Source organism: Fusarium tjaetaba, assembly GCF_013396195.1.
Source record: "Fusarium tjaetaba strain NRRL 66243 chromosome Unknown NRRL66243_c0000391, whole genome shotgun sequence".
In the NCBI taxonomy this organism is placed as follows: Eukaryota; Fungi; Ascomycota; class Sordariomycetes; order Hypocreales; family Nectriaceae; genus Fusarium; species Fusarium tjaetaba.
The window spans coordinates 1-24,115 of NW_023501587.1; the positions used below are offsets into that span (position 1 = coordinate 1).

A 24,115-nucleotide genomic window follows, 5' to 3' on the forward strand; every position below is an offset into this window, starting at 1 on the left:
TTTTGGCACGAGAAATTAAGGCGGTGAGATTATTCCCATTAGTCCAGTACCTTAATTAGTTCTTTTCCACAGTCTTTACCTACAACAGGTACATGTATCTTGGTTCTGCCCGCCCACCCGCCGCCAACTTGTCAAGGGAGCGAGCGACAGGCGTGCGTGTGTGTGTGTGGTGTCGATTCTTGGAGGGGCAGGGATCCGTACATTGGATTTTCAGGGATTCCAGGCACACAGACACCTTCTCACGGAGGGGGATTCTGAATGCAGGTACCGTGGCCACTGCAGCCCGCTGAAAAGGGTACTTTTGGGAGCTCGAGGGGCCCTGGAATTGGATCGAGAAATGATCCAATCCACTGTAGGTACAGTATCCATCAGATAAGGCACGGTGCGCTACAAGGCTGGGCTGCGCAAGCCCCTCCACTCCCGCGCAAACCAGGACCCTCCAATACAACCCCCACATGCCTTGGACGGCTAAGCTTATAAATTGAGGGTTGGGTGACTGTTGGTTAACGCTTGTCGGTGAGTTTATTCTGGAGGAATTATGCATACGAGCTATAGATCGGAATAAATTATCTGCCTAGTCTCAGATGATCAAACTCAAATGGCATGAGGTTATCTCGAGGTGGACACCGTCCCTATCTCTAATTAGACTAACAGCCAATATTATCAGAATCTAACGAAAAAATAGTCTAAAAGCAATGGAACCATCCGCCAACTGCTCTGACAAGGAACAACGGGTACCAAAGCAAGGGTCCACATCCCGGTTATGCACTGTCCAACGCACTGTCCCTCATATCACCCAAGCTATCGAACGGAACATGGACTCTTCGCTACTGTATGCCCTGCAGTAGGTATTTTGCTGGGGACGGGAAGAGACCAGACCAGACTGTTTCTTACAGAAATGATCCATTCTCACCATCGATTCACGATGTCAGGGTGCACGGGCAATGCTGTCATTGGAACAATCCCAATCGCCATCAGGACGAACAAAGTTGATCTAGGCAGGCTAAGTTACATCGCCTCAGCCTCATGAAGCTGACCGACTTTAAAAAAGAACTTGGTGTGCTCGTGAAAACAGAACACGAGGTGCACAATTTTCGGCGGAATGCGCCCTCCGTGCATCGCCTGATAGATGTCCTCTGGTACTGGATATCTTCATTCCTGCGAGGCTGACATGATTTGAAGATCAAGTCAACGCTTTGAGGTTGCCGAGATTTCGACCAACTGATAGACAGGGGTTAATTCTCTGCTGCAACGACTCGTTACAATGGATACGTAGCCACAACCCCCGGCTGAAATGGCATGGCTAGCATGGCATGCAAAAGGTGATAATGATGCGACTAACGGCAATAGGGACAAGACGGTGAAGGCAAACAACCTACCTACATGTCTTCGTTCTGATATCAGGGAGGGAACTGTCCAAGACAATAAAGTACAGTATTGCCTATAGACTGGCACGCTCGAGAAGCAAAACCCAATTCCTTGGGTACTTGTCTTAGACAGTATCTCGATTAGCAGGCACCCCAGGGCCCTCACAAAATTCAAATACCCAGACAACTAATAATCCATGATGGCGACCAACAACCAGAAAAGAGTGAGACGCCGCAATATCGATTCGTCTCATTTCACCCGATGCCGGCTCGGCCGATGGGGCATGGAGTATAGCGCCTCAGGGGTCACTGATTGAACACTTTGTGATGCCCGTCATTCTGCTAACAAAAAACGGAGTCTTACCGACTCAGAAGCAAGAAAAACAACACTGTGCTTACTCGGCCGACTCCGCAGTATATGTAAATGCTGACATTGACACTGACAGTCTGACAGAAATAGAATCAAGCCACACATACTCGCGATGCTTCGCAAGCTCTCGGATTACGTTTCTGAAAACTCATTCGAATAGTCTGTCGGCTGTTGGACGAGGTGACGTTTAATTCGAGCTTGGCGATAACTGTCAGCCTATTCTGATACAAATCATCGTGATCAGCGCGGCTACGGCACGGGTTGATTACAATTCTCATATGGTTCCTAATTGACTCGTCAAAATTCTACTCTGTAGCCAGCTTCCTTTCTCGACAGTCGTACAAGGGGAAAACAATCAAGAAGGGCAATAATCCACGAAGAAATTGGTCTTGGGCGATGCCAAGAGTTAATTAGTTGCTCTTCATAAGTAGATACCTATATGTACATATAATCTCATCGCTCATGTATCATGAAAGGCTAGTATTCAGCCAGCCTCTCTGCACTGACCCAAAAAGATTATATTGCGGCTGAGCGGTAATTTGGCAACCAATACTCCATACTCTGTAATCCATCACTGACGGTTGTTGAAGGCTGGGATGCCAGCAGTCGATGACTGAACCGTCACAAAGAGGATTTATAGGATCTCGACTCAGAATTATTGAGCAAAAGCACTTGGCTTCGTCTTAGTTAATCGGTCAGCAAGATATCGTTCATCTGTTGGTGCATATCTTGAGCCTCCAATTGTCACCGGGTGGGCATCCTACCAAGCTAATAACCCAGACCCTTGTAACTAATTAATCCCATTCCCACTCTATTCGGCTCTAGCAACGACTATTGATGGCTGTCATGATGCCAGGGGACCTCTGCGTCATGAGCTCGCATTGGATTCGTGAGCAAGCCGGGAAGACGATGGGGTCTTCAACGGAGGCTGCGAGCCGTGTCTGTAGCAGCAAGACAAACAGCTCATGTGTCCACAGAAGCTCAATGCCCATGTTGATGGGTATTTGGGGATTCTGGTCATGGCAGTGGATCCGCCCGTCGATTCCATCAACATTCGAGCTCGCTAGGCATATCGGCGGGTTCCTAAACACCAGACCATCAGATGTTTATTACCGCGAAGCGACTCTATTCAGATCTTCCGCGAGAGGGGTATCGCCGTTAATGCATTCCACTTCGCTTGGATTATAGTGAACAATTCAAGGTATATCAAGGCAGAGGCGCGATTTTCTGACATGCCCTGGTCAAGTTGTCTCCATATTGGAAGCCTCAATTATGCGTCGTTCCAGATATATCCACGCAAATACATTGGATGAGACCACATATGCGACACAGCCGGACACTTGCAACCAGACAGGAGTTTCTTCTTTAGTTTTTTTTAGAAGATTGGTCAACTCTAGTCCTCATTCCAGCACATAGTCAGACAGTCAGTTGCTTGTTAAGAAGGAAGAATGAGGTGCTCACGTGATGTTGCACGTGTTTGGCCTCTTGCCATACCTATTCCCTTTGCGATCTGGACCTGGTATACTGTAATCTTCATCTAATCTCTTTCTCTTAGCCACCAATCGCCAACTCTGATAAGTTTGATTGAAAATGGTTGGTCATCTCTCTTGGAGCTTTGTGGAGTACGTCTCTGCTTTTGCCTAAGAAACCCATTCGACTCGCAATGGCGCCACCAATTTACCCATGCCGATAGCTCCCGCTTAACTCATGGTTGGCGAGTCGAGATTACTGGAGGCGCTCCGTCTATTCCCGATGTCTTTTATGAAATGATCAATTTTTACTACTGACACTTTTATCTTCAAGCTGAGATGAGTCTGTCACGAGTCCCAATCCAAAAATCATTCTTGTCTGATATGGCAAAATCTGCCGCCAATGGCCAAGATATGTTTGGACACGGGGGCTGGAATTGCCATGGCCATTCGCGATCTATCAATCATTGGCGGATTGAACGTCTTGGGACAATGTGATATTAGCGAGGCCTCTGATTCGCCCACCACACACATCTTCAGCAGGGGATCTTCAACGACACAGATCTCAGCGAATGGTTCATGTCAGGGACCAACCTGAAAGACCATCACATATCACTCAGGCTGAGCCATTGCTACCGGAAATTCTGGCACAAGACCGGCAGTTGTTTTTTCGATCCTGGAATCAAGTGATTGCATGGCAGGACTTACAAGTCTGAAGAAGGATCTTTTTGGTGCGTCTGAACTTCCTGTGATGATCAAGACAAGTCTGTCATTGATCCTCTCGCACGCCCACCAGGAAGTTTCTCAAGAATTCCTGATAACAAAGCCTGCTATCATATTCACCAATACAATGCTATTTTCTCGTTCATACCATGACGTCTACTCAGGATCGACCCCTCCATTTGCCCCTCCCCCACCAGACTGGTCCCCTTAGATCGACGAACTGCGTCCAACAGCCCCTCCTCGTGGTGTTTACTCTGGCTTGTATTCAGCCTCGCTCATACCAAATTTGCGCCTCATGTGCTTCTAGAGATGTATTGTCTCGCTCTCGTGGCCCTGTTTCTGTCCACGTGCGAGGCATTTCTCCTAAGGCTAGTTTGTGACTATGGGCATTTTGAAAGAGAAAAGAGTCGCGTTCCGCCTCTTTTTCTGCTTCGCAGCATGTCTTCACGATAACCTCCATCCAAGCACTTTGCTGCAAGTCAACATGATTGCTGAAGCTCTACCCGCTCCCCAATCGCGGTATCCCAGCCATGATCTCTCCAAGTTTCCTGATACCCTGAAAGGGAAGCGAATCCTCCTCTGCACCGAGTCATTTGGGCCTGTCAATGGTGTCAGTCGTACGACTTTGATGCTTGTTAACCACTTAAGGGCACATGGAGCTCAGGTCGCAGTGGTTGCGCCACACAACCATACAGAGCACAACACTTTTACGCCGCCGCCATCGCCCACTATGTCCCCTGCAGATAAGCAGCCCGAAGTCAGAGTCACTGGATATCCTCTCCCATTCAACCCCGAGCTCTCTATCGTATACCCAGTACGCAATTCGACTTTGTACTCAAGAACATTTGGCGATGATGCTCCTCCCGATCTGATCTACCTTGCATCACCTGCAAGCCTGGGTTTCCAAGTCATGCTTCAACTACGACAACAACCCAAGGAGAAGCAAATACCTGTCATCTGCAATTTCCAAACCGATCTTGCTGGCTATTGTTCCATCTTATTTCCGGCACCGCTGAGCCATGTTGCAGTCTTCGCGTTCGCAGCTGTCCAGAGTTATCTCTTCAGTCACTCATCCATCAAGACCATATTTTACCCTTCGAGTTTCGTGAAACGATATTTGGTGGGCCAGAAGGTGCCAGCAGATAAGCTTGAGGTTCTAACACGAGGTGTCAACACTGAGCTGTTCAATCCCCAGATGAGAAGCGAGGAACTGCGAAAACAGTTGGCACCTAACGGTGAGATCATTTTCGTGACAGTCTCCCGAATCGCCGGCGAGAAAGGCTTCGATTTCCTGGCGAAGGCTGCAAAGGAGCTTGATGCCCGGGGACTCAACTTCAAACTTTACATCGTAGGCGGCAACCGCAACCCCGATGTCGAGAAGGAAGTACAGGAGCTTTTTGATCCTCTGAGAGAGAAGGGCAAGGTTGTCTTCGCCGGTTTCAAGGTCGGGGAAGATCTCGCCACTGCTTATGCTAGTGGTGATGTTTTTCTCCATTGTTCGGTTACAGAAACCTTTGGACTTGTCGTCTTGGAGTCTATGGCCAGTGGGGTCCCAGTCATCGCTCGTGATGAAGGGGGGCCGTCTGACATTGTCCAGCAAGGAGGAAACGGGTTTCTCATCTCTCCAGACGACCTCGATGGTTTCGTAGCCAAGGCCATGAAACTTGGTCTAGACCACAACCTTCGTGCCCAGATGGGCCAGGCGGCAAGATCGTACGCATGCGAGATGACATGGGAGAAGATTAACAACAAGGTTGCCTGGCGCATGTCGGACACTATCTCGGAATGGAAGCATGAGCGGAATGGCCCAACAAACCGACTCTCATCCCGTCTCAAGTCTCAGGAGCCGCTTATCCCAATCTACGGGTGGCTTATGATGAACGATGCTATACGCGAGACCATGACACGGGGTATTGTCGATGCACGACTCATGGGCGGACTAGGTGTCATTCTATCATTCTGGATGGTGACAGGGTGGTATATGGTCTTCACAGAATGCTTCCTCTGGGCTAAAGGGCGATGGAGAAGTGCAGAGAGGAGATTGTCAATCTCATAGTTTGAAGTTATGTCTTGCCGCGCGGCGTTTCGATTATGTGCATGGCTTGGAGGAGTTGGAGGAACCAGTTTGCTATGATTCGACGTTTTCTCATGTTTGCATTGGACGGTCCCTACAGCGTTGGAGTTGTTACAGTTGTGCGACTAGCCCATGGTTTCCTTGGCATGGCCATGTTAGATGTTATATTACGATACCAAGAATTTCATTATAGTTTTGACACCAGCGGGCTGATACAACGTCATGTAACAAGGGTCGGTAAAAGGGATTTCCGGGTTCAGTACCTTACGATGGTGTTTCATGTAGAGGGGAATCGTCCCACAATTTGACATCTCACCCCAGATGCCCAATATGGGGATGAACCTTATACTGCTTAGTATGTGATTGTTCAGCCATAGCGGCTAGTACATTGATGCTATGAGACTATCTATTGGTGTAGTGTAGAAAGTGAATCTAGGGACCATGTGAGGTCGGATATCAACTAAAAAGACATATGGTGCCTGAAATATCGGCAGAATGGAAATGACACGCTTATGAGAGTTAAAGTAGTAAAGAAAAAAGAGTCGACAACGCTATGCATGGCCGTAAGAGTAATGAAAAGCTCGCTTGATTATATCCCAACTTCATGTCCTGCTTCATATTGTCGCCTTCTTGGGCATTGTGACAGCTTGTCTGCGTTGATACATGAGAGCATAGTTGTAGCGCTCATATGTGCCGAAGCCAACAGCTGAGACGAAGATGAGCAGCCAAACGCTCATCATGATAAGACCAATGGGGAGGACCATGAGCTGTACGCCTGGGAGGACAAAGGCGACAGTGCCGTTGTTGACGGCGGCGATCTGATCGTCGACGGCGGCTGAGGCCATGGCGAAGTCGGACATGACAACATCTTGAGAGAAGACGCCAGTGAGAAAAGCGGCTTCGTTGATGGAGACATTGGTGCGGATAATACTGCCTGTGCTGTTGCGGGCAGTGAGGGTGAGGGTTGGCATGATATGGCATTCGAGCTCGTCCCTGAGAAAGTCAGTATATGTGAATGAAGTGAGATGTGAGTTTGGAATCTTACATAGTCATGTTATCCGTCATCTGGTTCGCATCAATCTTTCCAACCAGCATATATGATTGCAGGAGTGGCATTCCCTCTTCTCTCTTTCCCATACCAGGCTTGCCGCCTGTTAGACCTGTGCCATTGACATCTGCAGGCTGGATGGGCATGACACTTGCACCCTTATATGAGATTCCAACATTAATATCCTCAGGTGCAACAGCTGCAAAACTACCTCTGGGTTGAGAAACTTGATACAGTCGAACATCAGCCTCAAAAACGCCAGTCTTGACATCGAGTGAGGGAAGATTATAGCACACGCATGTTCCCGAGGGGTTTGTGCTCTTGTGCAGTCCACCAAGAGCTGATCGGCATGCAGCGTTGGTTTCCATGTTCCAGGCGGTCATGTTCAACGAGCCATCCTTTGTCAGAGGGACATCTCCTGCGGGAAGCTGCTCGACTGTGGCGTTCCCATCGCGCTCAGCGAGCGGTGTTGATAGTAGGGAAACGTATGGTCGGTGGAGAACATCATCAGCTGCTCGAATGAATGACTCAATGGACATGGACATGGCGGGTGATGACTGTGCTGTTACTGAAAGGGCGAAAAGGGCTGCTGCCGCGAGGCGAATTGACAAGGCCGAGGCCATTTTCTCGTATCTTCTCTTCCAAGCTCTTTCTCGATGCTCTGTGTCTTTTTCGTCTGAATGATTTCTGTACGCGGCCGTTTTCCCTATACGTGAGACAGTGATTCGTAGCGATATCCAATCCCGTCTTTCTCTTTTCGCCCAAATTATCAGAATAATTTTCTCTTCTTTTTTGTGCCGTCCTGCGGTGAAATTTGTTGTAATTGAACCACTGCCTGTGGAGTGATTATATGCGATGCGTAGAGCTGAATTGAGTGGGTATAGACAGACAGAATCTCAAAATCCCAATAATGAAGTCGTCGTGACAATAAGGTAGCTCCACCACCGGCAACGATCGGTACTTATTATAAGAGATATGGAGTAAGGAAAGAAGAACAAGGAAGCAGAATAAGTTAAAGTAACGAAGATCAGCCAAATGGCAGATCGTCTAATAGTAAAGGGAATAAAAAGAAGTACAAGATAACAAGGGGGGAAGAAGAGAAAAAATTGGGGACCAGCCCACGCGCCGCACGAATCGTACCAGACCAAGACAGACCTGGACTGACTTGACTTTTAACAGCCAAAAGAACGAGATTGAAAGGGAGGGGCAGAGAATCGAAAGTAGTAATGGGGCCCGGTAGAGCGGCACAATAGTCCTTTTAGCTGGCAGAAGGGTTTTGGGGAACGTGCTATCGTGGGACCAGCGGTTGCAAGGGGAATGCTTGGGATCTGGAGTTGATGTTGTCTGGTTGGCTCAAGAGCAGTTGAAACTATGGAACTACGAGGCTGTGAGCGGCTATCGAGTTGATATTGGCGATATAGGTGACATCAACTGGCATCGTGACGGCTGTTGTGCTTCACAATGGTAATAACAAAACACATATCGATGTTGACGAGTGCCAGGCTTGTCTCGTCTGTGTTCTGGACTTGTCACAGGCAGGGCCAAGATGTTGGTTCTCTTGGCTCCCTCGTTGTGGCGGTGTCAAGATCGGGGCCACGGAGACTAGCGTCGACATGGCTGCAAACTCAATCACGAGAAAACCTAGCGAGCCAAGCAGGCCAAGCAGTGCAGACCTTGGAGTGACTCTGGTGAGGGTGGTGGGCGAGCTCGTTTCAGGTTGGACTAGGGAGAGGTCGACTTTGGAACCGAGAGGTTTAGCTGTTGTTTGGCTTGGCTAGTGAAACGCTGATAGAGAAACATTGCGAGATAATTCTACAGGTATCGCTCTATCTACCATATCCATCAGGCCATATCGTCCTCGACTGCATGTTGACAATAACCATTGATGCGATCAAATGCAATATTCAACCCTGGTCAGCCAAGATCGCAGCCCAGGCCTGCCAACGGTCACTCTAACCTGCATGAGCATGGCCGCCCGTGTCAGGGACCGCTAGGGGCAACGGCTGCCCTTAGCCAGGGGCTCTTCAGGCCATGACCCCTGTTCCACACGGCGTCTCGCCCGCTAGCTTGCGGCACCAGATCTGGTGGCTATTGGGTGCGCTCCCTGTTAACGTCAGTCCATTGTGAGTCGGTGATGGCTTCATTTTCAACTCTTATTAGACGTTTTCCATGGACTTTGAATTCTCCATAAACCAGAAGATCTCTTTACCATGGCGCTTCGAATAATTCCCATCAACGGTTTTTGAAACAGGGCATATGGCGATATTTCAATTCGCCTGCCACATAACCTCTAGCGGCCAGGGATACGGAGGGAGGTCAATTGAGTCAGTGGAGGGCAGGCTTTTCCTCAACGATCCTCAGCTGCAGAATTTGTGGATGTTGATAGTGGCGCCAGATGAAGCGAAAAGTGTAGTGGCAGAAACGGCGTCGCGACGGTGAAACTCTCTTGCAACAGGAACGACGACCATCCGATCGGTATCTCGACGGCTTATGTATGATCGCCTCAGAAACGCGGCTGATACCACACTCAGATATTGTTCTCAAGACTCAACCTCGGGCTTAGGGCATAAGACCTGGGATGAAACTTGTTGCAGGCTCTTTGCGATAAGTTTACAAGCCCTATAACGGAAGTCACCCTGAGATGCAAACATCTTGGCGAATGTTTGGGAACAGTTAGCAGTGAGGATCATCAACTAATACTACGCTGCTGTCAAAACACCTGAAGAAGAGTGACGCGGTTGACAACCTAAACTGTGAAACAGGATTTCAGAGCTGATGTTCCAAATCGGAGAGTTTCAAAAGTTTTCACGTTTGTTTTTCTTGACTGGCTGCCGGTGTCGGTAGTATTGCATCTCGTCAATCTTAACTTTTAGCTTGTCTGGTGATATGATAATAGCCCAGATCAGGATGGTTGCGGCGTAGCCAGCTGAAATCAGCTGAACAGCTAAAACCTAGAGGTGGTATGATACTTTTCGATTTATCTTGTCATGATTTCAACCAAATACACAGGCATCTTGATAATATTAGGCTTTTCAAGATCCCATAAAGATGACATCGCCAGAAGCGACCGAGGCAGAGCAAGAACTGTTCTTTGTCAGTCTCAACCAAGACAAACCGATCACAGTAATCCTTTTACATGGTCTACTTAACTCACATCTTGAATGGTCCTACGTGATTCCTTACCTATCCGATTATCACATCATCGCCCCCGATATCAGTGGCCATTCTCAATCCCGCAATATTCTCCCTGCGAGAATCTCCAGCTCCGCAGAGCGGGTGGCCCTGCTCATTCGACGATACGCACATGACGGCCGGGCCCACGTTGTCGGTCTCTCAATGGGTGCCTTCATCACTCTCCGTATCAGCCGGCAACATCCGGAGCTGGTCCTCTCTGCCATTGTCACCGCGGGGCACCCCATGGAGGGCCACTGGGCATGGGTTGTCCGCTATCCGAGCATCACCTACTACACTATGTTAGTGCTTCTCGAACTGGTACCGACATGGCTGTATATGCTCGTGGCTCTCAAAGGTCGCGGCATGCGTCGCCATGAAGAACTCCTAGAGGAGATGCGGCATATAGGAGATGGGAAGTGATTCGTGCTGTGGACACGGGACTCCTGGAGCTCAAATGGGACGATATCAGGACGCTACCAGTGAAGACGCTGGCGATTGCGGCAGAAGGCATTGACGATGTTGAGGCGGTGAGAAGAATGGGTAGGGAAATGCCCGTTGAGGGCTCACTGGCTGCAGTGGTCAGGGGAGCAGTGCATACGTGGAATTTGCAAAAGCCAAAACTATTTTCTGATGTGATTAGAGCGTGGATTGAACAAAGCGCGTTGCCTTCAAGTCTGGAGGTCTTGAAGTGAAGTGGTTAATTTGCTACCCTATATAGTCGCGTCTCGAGCAAACCCCTAATTGTCTTTTGGACTGAGCACCTAATCAATACAATTAGTCGCCTATGAGAATCAGGACATTATTAATGAAACCGCAGCGTTTGATTTTAGTAACTGGAATTATGACAATGGCCAATGGTCGGTCAGAAGGTCCAGACAAACGAAGCTCTCCACATGGAACGAAGCATTTCGAGTATCACAACTTACAACAGGTCTCCATTGGTTATAGATCCTTTTTTCACCGACATATCCGGCATGTATCCTTTCCTGCTACACCTCTCAACTCAGTACCATTAATTGCTTTTCCCGCACGCCATGTCTACGTAATGTCCCACAACGTTAAAATAAGAGAATCACCTCTTGCTGCTGAAGAAACCTCGTCAGCGTTACATGCTGCGTGCGTTGGTTACTCGCAGGCCCCAAACATCAAAGCTTCTCCTGCAGCAAATCATCAACAGACACAAAGTAATGGCTTCATAGTGTCACGTGCTGACTGGTCTACCTGGATCCATTTCCCGGGGACCCGTGCTGCAAGCTGCCGTTAGCGCTGCCCTGGACTGGACTTTTGAGGAGGAAGAGAGGAGAGGAGAGAAGAGAAGTAAGGTAGAGCTTCAGCTGCGCCTCGTTGCCTTTGAGTCTGTCATCATTCCCACTCTTTGAAGAATTCTGTTTTTTATTCTTCCCTCAGAAAAGAACAAAAGTATCCTAATAAATACTCGATTATCTCAACATCGTCCCTGATATTGTTACCAATGGTCAAAGACACTGCCCCCGCAGAGGCCGGAGAGCCCACTGTCGAACCTCAAGTCACCTACGCCTCAGGCCGTGTCGAGCATCAGGGCCAGGCTGATTCAGCTCCCGATCTGAGGCTGATTCACTACAACGACGTCTATCACTTGGACCCTTCCAGTGCTGAGCCCGTGGGTGGCCTGCCAAGATTCATCAGCGTGTGCCGCCAGTACCAGGAAGGCGAACCGTTCAAGGATCAGCCTAGAGCCCTGACGCTCTTTTCTGGAGATGTCTTCAACCCCAGCTTGGAGAGTACTGTGACCAAGGGTGGGTTTTGTGATCCAGGAGAAATGCATCTTATTTATATCTAGATGTTGACGATGCGACCTAGGTCAACATATGGTTCCCGTTCTTGATCTGATTGGAACGGACTGCTCTTGTGTAGGGGTGGGTAGGTCATACCACCCTTGACCGACTTGGTAACTGACCAGCCTCAAATCACAGAACCACGACTTCGATTTTGGTGTCAAGCAGTTTGAGCATCTCTCAAGTCAGAACAAGTTCCCTTGGCTGCTCGCAAACGTCATCGACCATGACATTGGTGGTGACACACCTATTGGCCATGCCAAGAAGACACACATGATCACCACTTCGAATGGCATCAAAGTTGGCCTCATCGGCTTGGGTGAGAGAGAATGGCTTGAGACCATCAACAGTCTACCGCCCAATCTGGAGTACAGATCCGCTACTGCTGTTGCCAAGGAGCTCGTCCCGAAGTTGCGGGAGGACGGTGCAGAGATCATCGTCTGTCTAAGCCACATGCGAGAACCCAATGACAACAAGTTGGCAGAACAGACAGAAGGACTCATTGATATCATCCTCGGCGGACACGACCATTTCTACGCCCACAGCCTCATCAATGGGACTCACGTGCTTCGATCTGGTACCGACTTCAAGAACCTGAGTTACATCGAGGCTCGTCGCAAGGAAGATGACCCTTCCAAGTGGGATTTTGATATCTGGCGAAGAGACATCGTTTCGTCTATCGAGGAAGACCCTTCAACACTAAAAACGGTAGACGAACTCACCTCCAAACTCAACCAGTCACTAGCAAGGCCTATCGGATACACTGCTACACCTCTGGATGCTCGTTTCAGCACAGTTCGCCTTAAGGAGTCCAACATCGGAAACTTTGTATGCGACGTCATGAGACAACATCATGGCGCTGATTGCACAATCATGGCATCTGGTACTATCCGTGGCGACCAAATCTACCCCCCGGGCCCAGTTCGCATCAAGGATATCACAACCTGCTTTCCATTCGAGGATCCTGTCGTGTTGCTCAGAGTGACAGGTCAAGCTATCTTCGACGCTCTTGAGAACAGTGTAGCTATGTATCCTGCTTTGGAAGGTCGATTCCCCCAGGTTTCCAACATTCGATTCGAGTTTGATCCCTCCCGACCTAGAGGGGAGAGAGTCTTGTGGGCGGAAATCGGTGGAAAGCCGTATGAGCCGGAGAAACTCTATGTGCTCTGTACCCGAGGATATATGGGACGAGGAAAGGGTAAGTTAAAATTATACAATCACAAAACAGAGAGCTGACAGCAACGGCAGATGGCTTCACCAGCTTGTTGGTCAAGTCTGAGGGTGGACAAGCAGAGGAGATTATCGAGGAAGAAAACGGCATTCTTATCTCGGCCATGCTGCGTCAGTACTTCATGGGCCTTTTGACAGTAGGACGATGGAAAAACCTCGCGCAACATTGGGTCAAAGTTGCCCAGAAATGCGAGACGCCCATCTCACCTGTCCGAACTACCTTTAACACCGACTTCCCCAACCTCAAGTCCGTTGCAGAGAATCTACCCAAGGACAAACGCACCGAGAGTGTGACCAAGGACGCTAAAGACCCCTGGGGCAGGTTCCTCAAGCGTCGCTTCAGCATCAATATGAAGCCCCATGATGACAACGAAACCAGCGACGAGGTACTTCATGGGAAGGATCGTGAGGAGGAAGAGTTTGAAGACCCTGACGGCGCGAGACTCGATTTTGAGATTCTCTTGATGCGCAAGTTCTTTGCGAAGTGGGCGCTCAAAGCAAAGGTCAAGACTAGTATCTGTGATCCTCTCAAAGAGGGCGAGTACACGGTTGATTGGACAACTTGCATTGCTCCCGTGGTCGACGGACGAATTATCATGACGGGAGCTTCTACACCAAAAAATTAAAAGAGACGCAATAAGTGATGGATCACCTCAGAGGAGACGTGGATTACGAATAGAACGGATCATAAAATAAATAAAATTAGGCCTCAATTTTCAGCACCCCTTCGTATTTTGAGTGTCCATGTGTGCGATAAAGTGCTGCAGCTGTTAATATCGACCTGCAGCCTCACATCAAGCCTCATCTGAGGCGGAATCTGCTGGGCAATCGCCATAACCTACGACTCTTGATGTCACATTGGATCGGCATTGCCGTTGAGCCTCAGCAACTTGTTGGGACCTGAACTAAAGCGCTTTGAGTACCCTGATTCGATCAGATCTCGCTGTCGTAAATGACAAGCCGTAGCGCCTCTCTGCAGCCAATGTCTTGCGTAGCTACCGTGGGCATATGCAGGACACAAAACTCTTCACCGTTACACTCGCTAATAAAGTTGCTGCATGGCTTGCTGCGAATAACTGCAATACATAAACCAAGGACATCATATCACCTGAGGAATTGACCTGATGCAATATGATATGTTGCTTCAGTCTAGGAACATTACGAATCAATACATAGATACAAGCACTGAGAGATTGAACAGACCGGCATTGGAGGACTCAGACCTGTAGCCAAGACGCGGCCTTTTCTCGTTCAATCCTATCGGAAAGCTACCACAAGAAGGACAGCATCAATTCGTCACTACGCAGCATGGCATCTCGTATAAGACCCCTGATACCGCATCCATATCCATGCCTGCTGTCAATCAAACTAGAGTCGAGAGAAACTTCCTTAGCTTGTAATCGCCTAAACTTTCATTCTACCGAGATCGTGTGTCAACCGTTATACATCGACCTAGTATTCCGAGGTCAAGGCATACAGATACCAGAGATCCGGCATTATATCTGCAAATCACATACGCAAGGAATATTGGCAAATTCAAGCCTCACTATAGATTTACATGAAATCTTCAACTCACCGACTCTAGCCTCATCTGCAAAGTCAAGGCCAAGCCAGAGTTTGCCGCCATGGATCATCGGCGTGGCTTACGGGAAGTTGGACGCCACTACCCCGGCTCACCGGTCTTCCAGAAGCTGATCGACGCGATTGGGCATCTAAAAGTGACGTTGCTAACAACAGGCGAGAACAGAAGAAGAAATGAAATTGTTTCTAACAGGTTCGTGGGGTACAGGGTATGGCCCTGTTCAGTATAGCGGCGGAGATGTTTTGCGAAGGAAAAAGAAAGGAAAGGTAAAATCAGCAAGGTTTGAGATGAGGCAAGGAAGACGAAGCAAGGCTAAAGATTGCGTGTCGAGGATCACCATTGTTTGTGGGTGTTGACCTACGAGAAGTCATAGATAGTATGAAGACAGGGAAAACAAGAGTCGTAATGAAGCTGTTGAGGCAAATGGCGATGTCACTTCAGCTCAACTTCATGTCCAATCGTTGACTGTATCATGGCCAGCCTGCGATGTAAGCAAAGGGAACCGTAATCATGAGTGATGTTAACCATTCTCACCTATCTCTTGCACGATACCGGGATGCTGGTACGTGGCGTCGAGTCTTTGTCACTAGTAAACTTACCAGACTTCGAATCCCTACTTCAGCTGCGCTCAACCATACAATCAGAGTTCGACTTGTATACATACATACGTACATACGTACATACGTACATACGTGCAGTAGTTAAGCTTAGGATTCACCTCCTCTGTAGATCCCTCCCCAAGTGCCGAAGTTTCGAGCACTATCCCGTGACATTCCCCTCCTGCATCGAACCCTGTCTCGACCAAGGACTTTCGACCTTGATTGCTTCTTAAGTTTGACTAGCCTCTTCTGACTTCTCCTATCATCCGTCATGTTAGACGTCGGACCGGAAGACCGGGTGTTACCGAGCTATTTTCTGGCCGACTGTTACTAGCTGAAACCTTAGAACGAGGAGTATCTTTGCATCGTGGTCCGGAATAGCTTCCTGTTGGACCTTGTGCTGGATGCCTTGGTGCACCCCGAGGTCCAATGCCCGAGCGAACGAGAAGCATAAGTCCGCCTTGACCTCCTGCTCGAGTCGTTTAACTAACGTCGCCTGTCCAACAACCCTTCTATGCTGTCCCTCCCAACCCTCATCTCGTCTCGACAATATCAACTTCGCCTCACATCGGCTAGTTACCGGAAAATCCAATCACGACCTCGACGAGACGACTCTGCTTCTCGTTGGGCTGCTCCGAGTTACACAGAAAAACGTCTCGGTGTACGGACGACGGAGCAAGTCCACAATTACGTCCATTACCATATCGAGATAGAGTATCCGTTGGCAGCTCGGCCCGTACTGCATTAGTGCCCGGATTCAGGAGACGAGCTGTTTAACAACTTGAGGCCTTCCGCACATGCGTCCTATAGGCTACGGACTCTCACCGACCGGCCTACAGAATAGAGACGTTGCATTAGTGCCCGAAGCACAAGCTGCTTATAAGAGGCGAACACAAAAAAAAGGTATATAACATATGAGACTCTCTAATTTAATCCTTTCTGAGATGTTGACTTTGAGTGTTGAGGTTCACTATCGCGGGGCATTGGAAATAAGACTAGACTGTCTGAACTCCCTGACACTATTTAGTTGTATGCAAAAGCAAGACTCCATAGTAGAGGGAACAAGAAAAAGCAATGTCTCCTTCCAAAACTCATCATATCGAGCCATGGAAACTCACGGCTTCTGAAGCTCTTGGGAAGATCCAGGCGGATGAGCTTTCAGTTCAAGAGTATGCCGAGTCTTTGCTTGAAAGGATCAAGGCACGCGATGAAGACGTCAAAGCTTGGGCATACTTGGACGAGAAGAGGGTCATGCAGGAAGCAAGACTTCTAGATGAGATCCCTAAGAAAAATAGAGGACCTCTCCATGGACTTCCAATCGCTGTGAAGGATGTCATTTACACAAAAGGTTCGTTTGCCAAACTTGTCCCCAACACTATGACCGGAGCTTACTATCGTATAGACATGCCTACTCAGTTCAACTCGCCACTATATGATGGCCATTTTCCTGAGACGGATGCTGCTTCCGTACGGATTCTTCGTCATGCTGGTGCCCTCATCTTCGGTATGTCTATATTCTATATATTCTTTGCACAGTTTCATCTAACAGGCTAGGCAAAACAACTACGACCGAGTTTGCTGCTATCCACGTCGGCCCCAAGACTCACAATCCTCATGACCCTCTACGCACTCCGGGCGGATCATCCAGCGGCTCTGGAGCTGCCGTTGCCGATTTCCAAGCCCCCATGGCCCTTGGGACACAGACAGGTGGATCCATGATTCGTCCTGCCTCATTCAATGGGATTTATGGGTTCAAACCAACCTGGAACTCAGTGTCTCGCGAAGGTCAGAAGATATATGCTCTTATGTATGACACTCTTGGATGGTACGGGCGATGTGTCGAAGATCTGGTCCTTCTGGCCGACGTCTTTGCTTTTCAAGATGATGAAGACGAAGATCGCTCTTTTCAAGGCATCGCAGGGGCACGTTTCGCAATCTGTAAGACGAGCATCTGGCCCATGGCTGGTCCTGGAACTCAAGACGCACTCGCCCGCGCTGCAGATCTTCTCAGATCCCATGGCGCCGAAGTAAATGAGCTTGAGCTTCCTTCGGCTTTCGACGAGGTGCCAGAATGGTATCGTATTGGTCTTCATACTGAGGGCCGTACCTCTTTCCTACCAGAGTATAGAGTTGGAAAGGAGCAAATCGGCCAAGTCTTGATTGAGCACGTTGAGAACTCCGACAATTTCACTCGCAAGACGCAACTGATGGCTAGTGACAGTTTGGCTGCCATGAGGCCTGTTTTCGACTTCATTGCCTCGCAGTATACAGCCATCATCACGCCGAGTGTACCAGACGAGGCCCCAGTTGGTCTAGAGAGTACAGGAAGCCATATTTTCTGCGCCATGTGGAGCGTAAGTGTCAAACTTTGTACGAATATTACAATAACTGACGATCGTGTAGGGCCTTCATGTCCCAGTCCTGAATGTGCCAGGCTTCAAAGGTGACCATGACATGCCCATCGGCCTTTCACTCGTCGCACCACGATATCGCGACCGTCACCTCTTGGAGGTTGGCAAGGCGGTCGGTAAAATCTTCGAAGCTGAAGGCGGCTGGGAGACCAAGATCGAATAAGAAGAAGATTGTAAGAATAAGCTGTACAGGATCAAGATTGAAAATGGAAAACAGAACATAGAGGCGCATCGAGTGGCGCACGGAAACTACAGGTAGATTGAATCATACACATGATGCATATAATCTGCAATACTTCTAGAGTGGATGTTGAATACTTTTGTAGAATTTCCCACCAGGCTTTGACGACTTAAACCACGTCAACAAGAGTCTATACTCACAGCCACCCTTCCCCCGAAATATGGACATTATTGCTCATTACATAATACCGACAGCGCCTGTAAACCAGGGCACAAAGTCTTTGCTGCCCGATACCCAACAATACAGCTCAATAGTTGGCTTGAACCGTACAGACCCCGATAATACTAGGAGACGCACAGCTCAGGTTAAAGCTCTATGACTAAGGAAAACGCCAAGGTGAGTGGAAAAGGGGCTATATACCCATTCGAATATGATCAAAATGTGCCTTGTAAAAGACCTGAGTTGTTCGTTGAGAACTCATTGGTTTGCTGGCAGGAGCTTATCGAGACAAGTGACAGCCTGTCGTTTGTGAGCAAGATGTAGCAAAGACTCAGAAGCAGGCACTTACGTCTTCAGCTAGGATGCCTTGGTTTCGGAGATAATGGCCCATTCCCTTGACGAGCTCGAGTTGCTCATCGGGGTTGAGGCTGGTAATTGCGGTCTCCAGAACACTGCCAAGGCTGACCTTGTGGATGGCAATGAAGGTGTGGAAGTACATATAAGCAAAGAACCCCATGATGAACTGGCAGTCCATGCGGTCAGTGATACCTCCGTGTCCGGGGATAGAGTCGCCAAAGTCCTTGATCTTGAAAGTGCGCTTCAGACCTGAAGCAAAGAATCCGCCGAAGGGAGCGATCAGAGAGGCAAAGGTAGCCAAGTTGAGGGCATGGATCTGCATGGGAGCAATAGTAACGGAGAAGTTCGCAGTGTCGGGGAGGAAGAACAGCTCGGGTAGCTCGTAGGTCTTGGGAAGGAAGACCGGGTTGGGATCACACTTAAGACCAGTGAAGATATTGGCGCCCAAGTCGTTAACAGGGCAGATGAAGTACTTGGATCGCATCATGATGCTGGAGAGGAGCATGGCGAAAATGATAGTCATGATCCAAGCGCCGACGAAACCCTCGACGGTCTTCTTGGGAGACAGCTTGATGAGTTGAGTGCGTCCGAAGAGAATACCGCAGATGTAAGCAAAGATATCGTTGGTGATGACCAGAGCGGCGGGCAGGAAGAACCAGATCATGCCCTCAAAGACATTATTCATGATGAAATGGGCCTGGACTACAATGAGGTACAGGGCCATGTGTGTCCAGGCAAAGTTGGTGAACTGGAACTTGTAGTGTCCGGCCTGGAGAGATGTGACAAAGAAAACGAAGCCTATTCGTAATTAGTCTGGAGAGTCCAGCCTAGGGAGCGAGTTTCTTACCGAATACATAGAGGATGAAGCTGATGAAGCGGTGGTGAGTAGCCAAAGGTAGCAGGACCTTGTCAACCAGAATGATATGCTTGAAGTAGTAGATGACCGTCTCGCCATAGAGGAAGTACATGGTAGTCGCCAGCCAGTACCAGTTGAGACTCTTAGTAGATCGCAGGGAGCGGGCGCGGCTGGGAACATTGGCAATGGCGATGACTTCCTTGAAGGAGACGATCTGGATAGCGGTGATGATGCAGATGATGTAGATGTGACCCATGAAGAGCGCGGCGAAGAAGAGCGCAAACATGACAAAGGTCCAGAAAGTGCGCGTTATGAAGTTGGCCTTTTTCTTTTCGTACTCGGCTTGCTTTTCGCTAACTGCGGGCTGCTTCTGTGAGGGCTGTTAGCTCAGATGTGGTACGAACAGACAATGCCTCGAGTCAAACAGTAGACCTTGAGTCTGCTTACCTCGTCCACTGTTTCCAGCTGCCCCGAAGATTGGGACTTGAGCTTGGTGGGAGAGCCACCGTCCTCGCTGCTGAAGCTTGATCTTCGTCCATCAGAGCCGTTACGGTTGGGGAACCTAACCCCTCTCTTTGGACGAGCCATTTCTGTTGATATTTGGTATGTGAATGCGCTGAAATGGGCGCTGGAGGTTTTTTTATCGTTGACTATTGCCAAGAATGTTGGCAATGAGGTTGTCGTCGGCTGACGAATGGGCGAGATGCTCGAGTCGCTGACGCGATTGCAGCAGTGAGTGAAGCTGTGGTGAAGAAGACAGTTGTCTGTTCCCAAAAAATTGCTCCAAGCGACCTGTGACGTCGTTGCGCAGACCTGGGTCAAGTTCGTGGGTTTACGGGGTCAGGAGTCGACAATTCGCTTCGTGTTGAAATAAATCGTCACGATTGGAAGAAGCTGAGCCGGGACGAACTCAAAATTCTGCCGGGGGGAGAAGTGCTTCTAAGGAGCGAAAGATGGAGCGAGGTCGAGTGGGCAAAAGAGCTCACTTGTCGCGATAGTTGTGACGATGTTGGAAGAACAGGAAATGGTGGTTTGAAAAGTCAAGCCGTTTCTAGCCCCGGTCTACAGCTCAGCCTACCTAGCACCCATCCATAGCATTGCTAAAAGTGGGTGGCAGATTGGGTGCGGTCGCTATGTATTACGCAGTGACGCTGCCTCTGGCTCTGCCAAGTAAACTACAGACGAGCTACAGCACCTCCTACGCAATGCAGACTAACAGCATGATCAAATCTGACCCCAAAAATCCCTTGAGGGACCAATCGAGTCCCTGAACGACCACCCGGCCATTGCGGCTGTGGCTTGACGTGTTCCGGCCTTTCCAGCGGGTTTCCACCGTCTCTTCCTGTCTTGGGCTTGATCTAAATTGCGTCAAATGAGCGGGCAACGGACTCTTAGAAACCGCCGAGAAAGGTAACCTCGTAACTAATGTATATCCGGGCTCCCTCTTTTGCTTGGGTATGGGCTTTGCAGACTTAGCAGCAAATGCCCATTGTTGGATCTGTATTGACGACTGGGAAATTGAGAGCTGCCCCAGACGCAGGGGCTTATTAGTTGTGGGACAAACCCCCGTCTCTTGGGATCCATTTTATAGATCTGTTGAGATTCGTCCCATGTCGGTAATTTTGAGCAACAAGAAGCCCTAACAAAGACCATAATCGCGTGGTAGAACTAGAAACGCCCAGCAACCATGAGTGACAGCTGAATTAATTGCTGCAAAGAACAAGCCCGTAATATGCGCGAGTACCTACACCTCCACTATCGTGTCGCTCTCTGCATATCTTATACGCGTGTCTCAGTCTGCAACTTCTTTACAAGCATAGCCCAATGCCCCGCGAGCATAGTTGTTTTTGTGTGTTTGCTGTGTATATCATCAGGGTCCAAGGGACTGATTGACTGACTGGTGAATCTCTCCACCAGTCGTCGGAGCTGGGAGCTTGACCAGGTCAATGACGCACTTGGCTCTTCACATGCTCAAAAATCAACTCCGCAACACTGCGCCTCACTTGTTCAGACAGTGGCTGCACCAAACAGCAGCCACAATTTAACTCCCACGTGACCTCGCGACGCGTTCGTAAATCCTTTCCACCCCAGTACACGACGAAACCGTGATCAAGGACAATACCGTTCGAGATGCGCCGACAATAACAAGCTTTGTATTTTTGTTCAATGGATCTCTCCTCTGATATGAAAACAGCCATCAAAGATGGATCTCGACGACGAGTTCTCCGATGACGGTTTCGACGACATCCCTGCCAATGCCCTCCAGGAGCTCGAGGATAACGCAATACAACTCACGCAGGCCCAAGCCCAATCGAAGCCATTGACACAGCGCCCACGCATCGAATCCCCAGAAATAGTCTGGATAGAAGACGATGACCTCGATACGACCGAAGTGACGAATGACGCCGGTGTTCCTATTGGGAGGCCAGTTGTAGACGGCAATTTCCAACAAAACCAGTCATCTCAAAGCTACTACTTGGACTCTCGACGTTCAGTTCCGCCCCCAAATCCACGATGGAACCCTATTGTCGAACCTTCGAAGCGGCGGCCCATGGGCCAAACCCCTCAACAGCCTTACAATGCTGGACCACCTCACCAGCCCATGTACACCTCTCAGCAGTTCCAGACCCAGAGCTCCAACTTCGTTCGTGCTCAACCGAGTCAATTTGCTCGGCCTGCTGTGCCACAAAACAGACCAGGAGCCTCTCAACAGTCCCAGAATCAACCTGGCGATATCTTGTCAGCACTACAGCAGCGAGTTCGAGCCCTCGAGGATCAACTCAAAGCAGCTCTGGGAGAAGCTTCGATTGTCCGATCCAATTTTGTGAAATCGAACGAGGAGCACGCTGCAGAGGTTGCTCGTCTGAACAAGATCAATGCCGAACAATTGGCGAAACAGGAAAGGATTGCTGAGGCAGCTATTGCCGCTGAACAGAACGCCAACACGGAACTTCAATTTCTACAGCGGGACATGAGAGAGGTCAGTGATCGAGTTCGCCGCAAGGATCCCGCTGTTGGAACCTCGGCAGGAGTTACGACTCCCAAGAAGGCAAACAAGTCATGGGTTGCGGATGGGTTCGATGAGATGGATATTGTTGTAAGTCCAAGTAAGGGCCAAGGACGGAGCAGAAATCCTGGCTCAGTTGCCTTACACGTCGGTGAGAGAACACCTAGCAAAGGAAAAAGGAAACGACCGACTGTTGACAGTCCTATCATGGCATTGGAGACTCACACCGACAGCTTCGCCAGTAGTACTGGGAAGCCAGAGGCTCCAGTACACCAACCCCCGCTTGTGGTAGCGCCACCACCAGCTGTCCTTTTTGAGGTTTGTCAGGTCCGTCCCGGCTGGTTGGCACTATGCTTATCGTCTCTAGTTTCTACCACTTGTGCTCGATCATGGAGCCCCTCGCCCAACACTGGACATCTTGTCTCGCTTCTCCTTCAAAGATGACAAAGATACCTCGCTTTCCGCCATAATATTCCAAAAAATACCTCTGATGGGAAGTCCTGATCGACCGATGCAGCTCCTTGTGGACTTTGCAAATCTTATGGTCAACATGTGGAATCGCTGTCATGAGGAGCAGCTCTGGGAGCCGATCAAGTATTTGCTCTCGATCATCTCCTTTATCTTCTCACTCCACGCATCAGAAGTCGTTCCCTTCGTTTTGCCGAATCTGACACCTCCCGCGCAAGCCACCATCTGCACTTTGGCTGAATGGCAGCACCGCATTCGTGAGGGTGAACGACGGCTGAGGAACGATGACTTCCAGTCGATGAAGGAACATATAAAGATCATTGATATTTTGTCAGTCTTGTATACAAGCGCTTTAGCTTGCTCCACTGCAATGGATGTGACAGAAGATGAAATCAAGCCCAAGTCGACAGTCTTTTGGCGATGCATAAAACCCGACATGGTCTACAAACTTCTAAGCCCAAAGCAAGAGCTTTCTGATATCTTGGGCATGCTCGAGCTCCTGACAACCTCTGCACTTCCAGACTCAATAGGTCCGATTACAGACGACGAAGATACTCACGTGGCTAGTCATGTCATCAACCATGTTACAAACAAGCTTACGGATTACCACCCATCAGTAACTACCCGCCATGAGAAATCTACTTTATGCTTGGCTGCTTTGCGAACGCTCATCGCCTTTTCACGCCATCCTTTTGGCGCTAAGGAGCTTGCGTCTCACAGTCTCGCTCTCCCTCGCCTTGTGGCCTGCCTCAGCATGTCCATAGACGAGCTGTACGACCAGCCTATCCCTTTTAACATCCTACCACAAACATCCGAGACCAAGGATATACGCCAGAGATCAACTACGACGTCGTACTCGGCTGGTCTATATCGGATCATTTCACAATGCGTCTTCTTGATACATGCTTTAGTGACAGGCCCCGATACCGCCAATCTCGCAGACATTAGCGAGAAGCTCTCAATGGCTCACGGGGGAAGCCAAAGATACCTTCTCGCTCTAGGAAGACTTGCTTTTGCCGAGGAAGATTTAGTGATGGAGGCCGGGATCGATGGAGAGACAGTTGAGGCAGCCCATGAGTTGCTCGAACTGGAGGTGACGCCAGATGAGGGCGAGGTAGTGAATGAAGCATTTGGCGGCTAAAATTGGTGGGATCTTCGTTCTCGGC

General features: G+C 49.2%; 7 protein-coding genes across 7 annotated transcripts; 5 read left to right on the forward strand and 2 right to left on the reverse strand.

Annotated features, from left to right (window-relative positions):
- Positions 1-4,413: 4,413 nt before the first annotated feature.
- FTJAE_13174 (glycosyl transferase) lies at positions 4,414-5,985 on the forward strand (the record flags this gene model as incomplete). The annotated part of the gene is made up of 1 exon (XM_037346290.1): positions 4,414-5,985. One exon carries the CDS (start codon positions 4,414-4,416, stop codon positions 5,983-5,985), a length of 1,572 nt encoding a protein of 523 aa, XP_037199741.1.
- A 632-nt stretch (positions 5,986-6,617) lies between these two features.
- On the reverse strand, positions 6,618-7,674 carry FTJAE_13175 (uncharacterized protein; the record flags this gene model as incomplete). The annotated part of the gene is made up of 2 exons (XM_037346291.1): positions 6,618-6,996; positions 7,049-7,674. The coding sequence occupies 2 exons, from the start codon at positions 7,672-7,674 to the stop codon at positions 6,618-6,620; spliced, it is 1,005 nt and encodes a 334-aa protein (XP_037199742.1).
- Positions 7,675-10,099: 2,425 nt separating this feature from the next.
- FTJAE_13176 (uncharacterized protein) lies at positions 10,100-10,645 on the forward strand (the record flags this gene model as incomplete). Its single annotated transcript, XM_037346292.1, has 1 exon — positions 10,100-10,645. One exon carries the CDS (start codon positions 10,100-10,102, stop codon positions 10,643-10,645), a length of 546 nt encoding a protein of 181 aa, XP_037199743.1.
- Positions 10,646-11,696: 1,051 nt separating this feature from the next.
- FTJAE_13177 (5'-nucleotidase precursor) lies at positions 11,697-13,895 on the forward strand (the record flags this gene model as incomplete). The annotated part of the gene is made up of 4 exons (XM_037346293.1): positions 11,697-12,000; positions 12,065-12,120; positions 12,178-13,237; positions 13,288-13,895. 4 exons carry the CDS (start codon positions 11,697-11,699, stop codon positions 13,893-13,895), a joined length of 2,028 nt encoding a protein of 675 aa, XP_037199744.1.
- A 2,629-nt stretch (positions 13,896-16,524) lies between these two features.
- FTJAE_13178 (amidase) lies at positions 16,525-18,024 on the forward strand (the record flags this gene model as incomplete). Its single annotated transcript, XM_037346294.1, has 4 exons — positions 16,525-16,798; positions 16,853-16,954; positions 17,005-17,804; positions 17,854-18,024. The coding sequence occupies 4 exons, from the start codon at positions 16,525-16,527 to the stop codon at positions 18,022-18,024; spliced, it is 1,347 nt and encodes a 448-aa protein (XP_037199745.1).
- Positions 18,025-18,519: 495 nt separating this feature from the next.
- On the reverse strand, positions 18,520-20,062 carry FTJAE_13179 (phosphatidate cytidylyltransferase; the record flags this gene model as incomplete). The annotated part of the gene is made up of 4 exons (XM_037346295.1): positions 18,520-18,561; positions 18,611-19,416; positions 19,466-19,853; positions 19,922-20,062. The coding sequence occupies 4 exons, from the start codon at positions 20,060-20,062 to the stop codon at positions 18,520-18,522; spliced, it is 1,377 nt and encodes a 458-aa protein (XP_037199746.1).
- A 1,615-nt stretch (positions 20,063-21,677) lies between these two features.
- FTJAE_13180 (uvs-3-like protein) lies at positions 21,678-24,090 on the forward strand (the record flags this gene model as incomplete). Its single annotated transcript, XM_037346297.1, has 2 exons — positions 21,678-22,799; positions 22,849-24,090. The coding sequence occupies 2 exons, from the start codon at positions 21,678-21,680 to the stop codon at positions 24,088-24,090; spliced, it is 2,364 nt and encodes a 787-aa protein (XP_037199747.1).
- Positions 24,091-24,115: the final 25 nt, after the last annotated feature.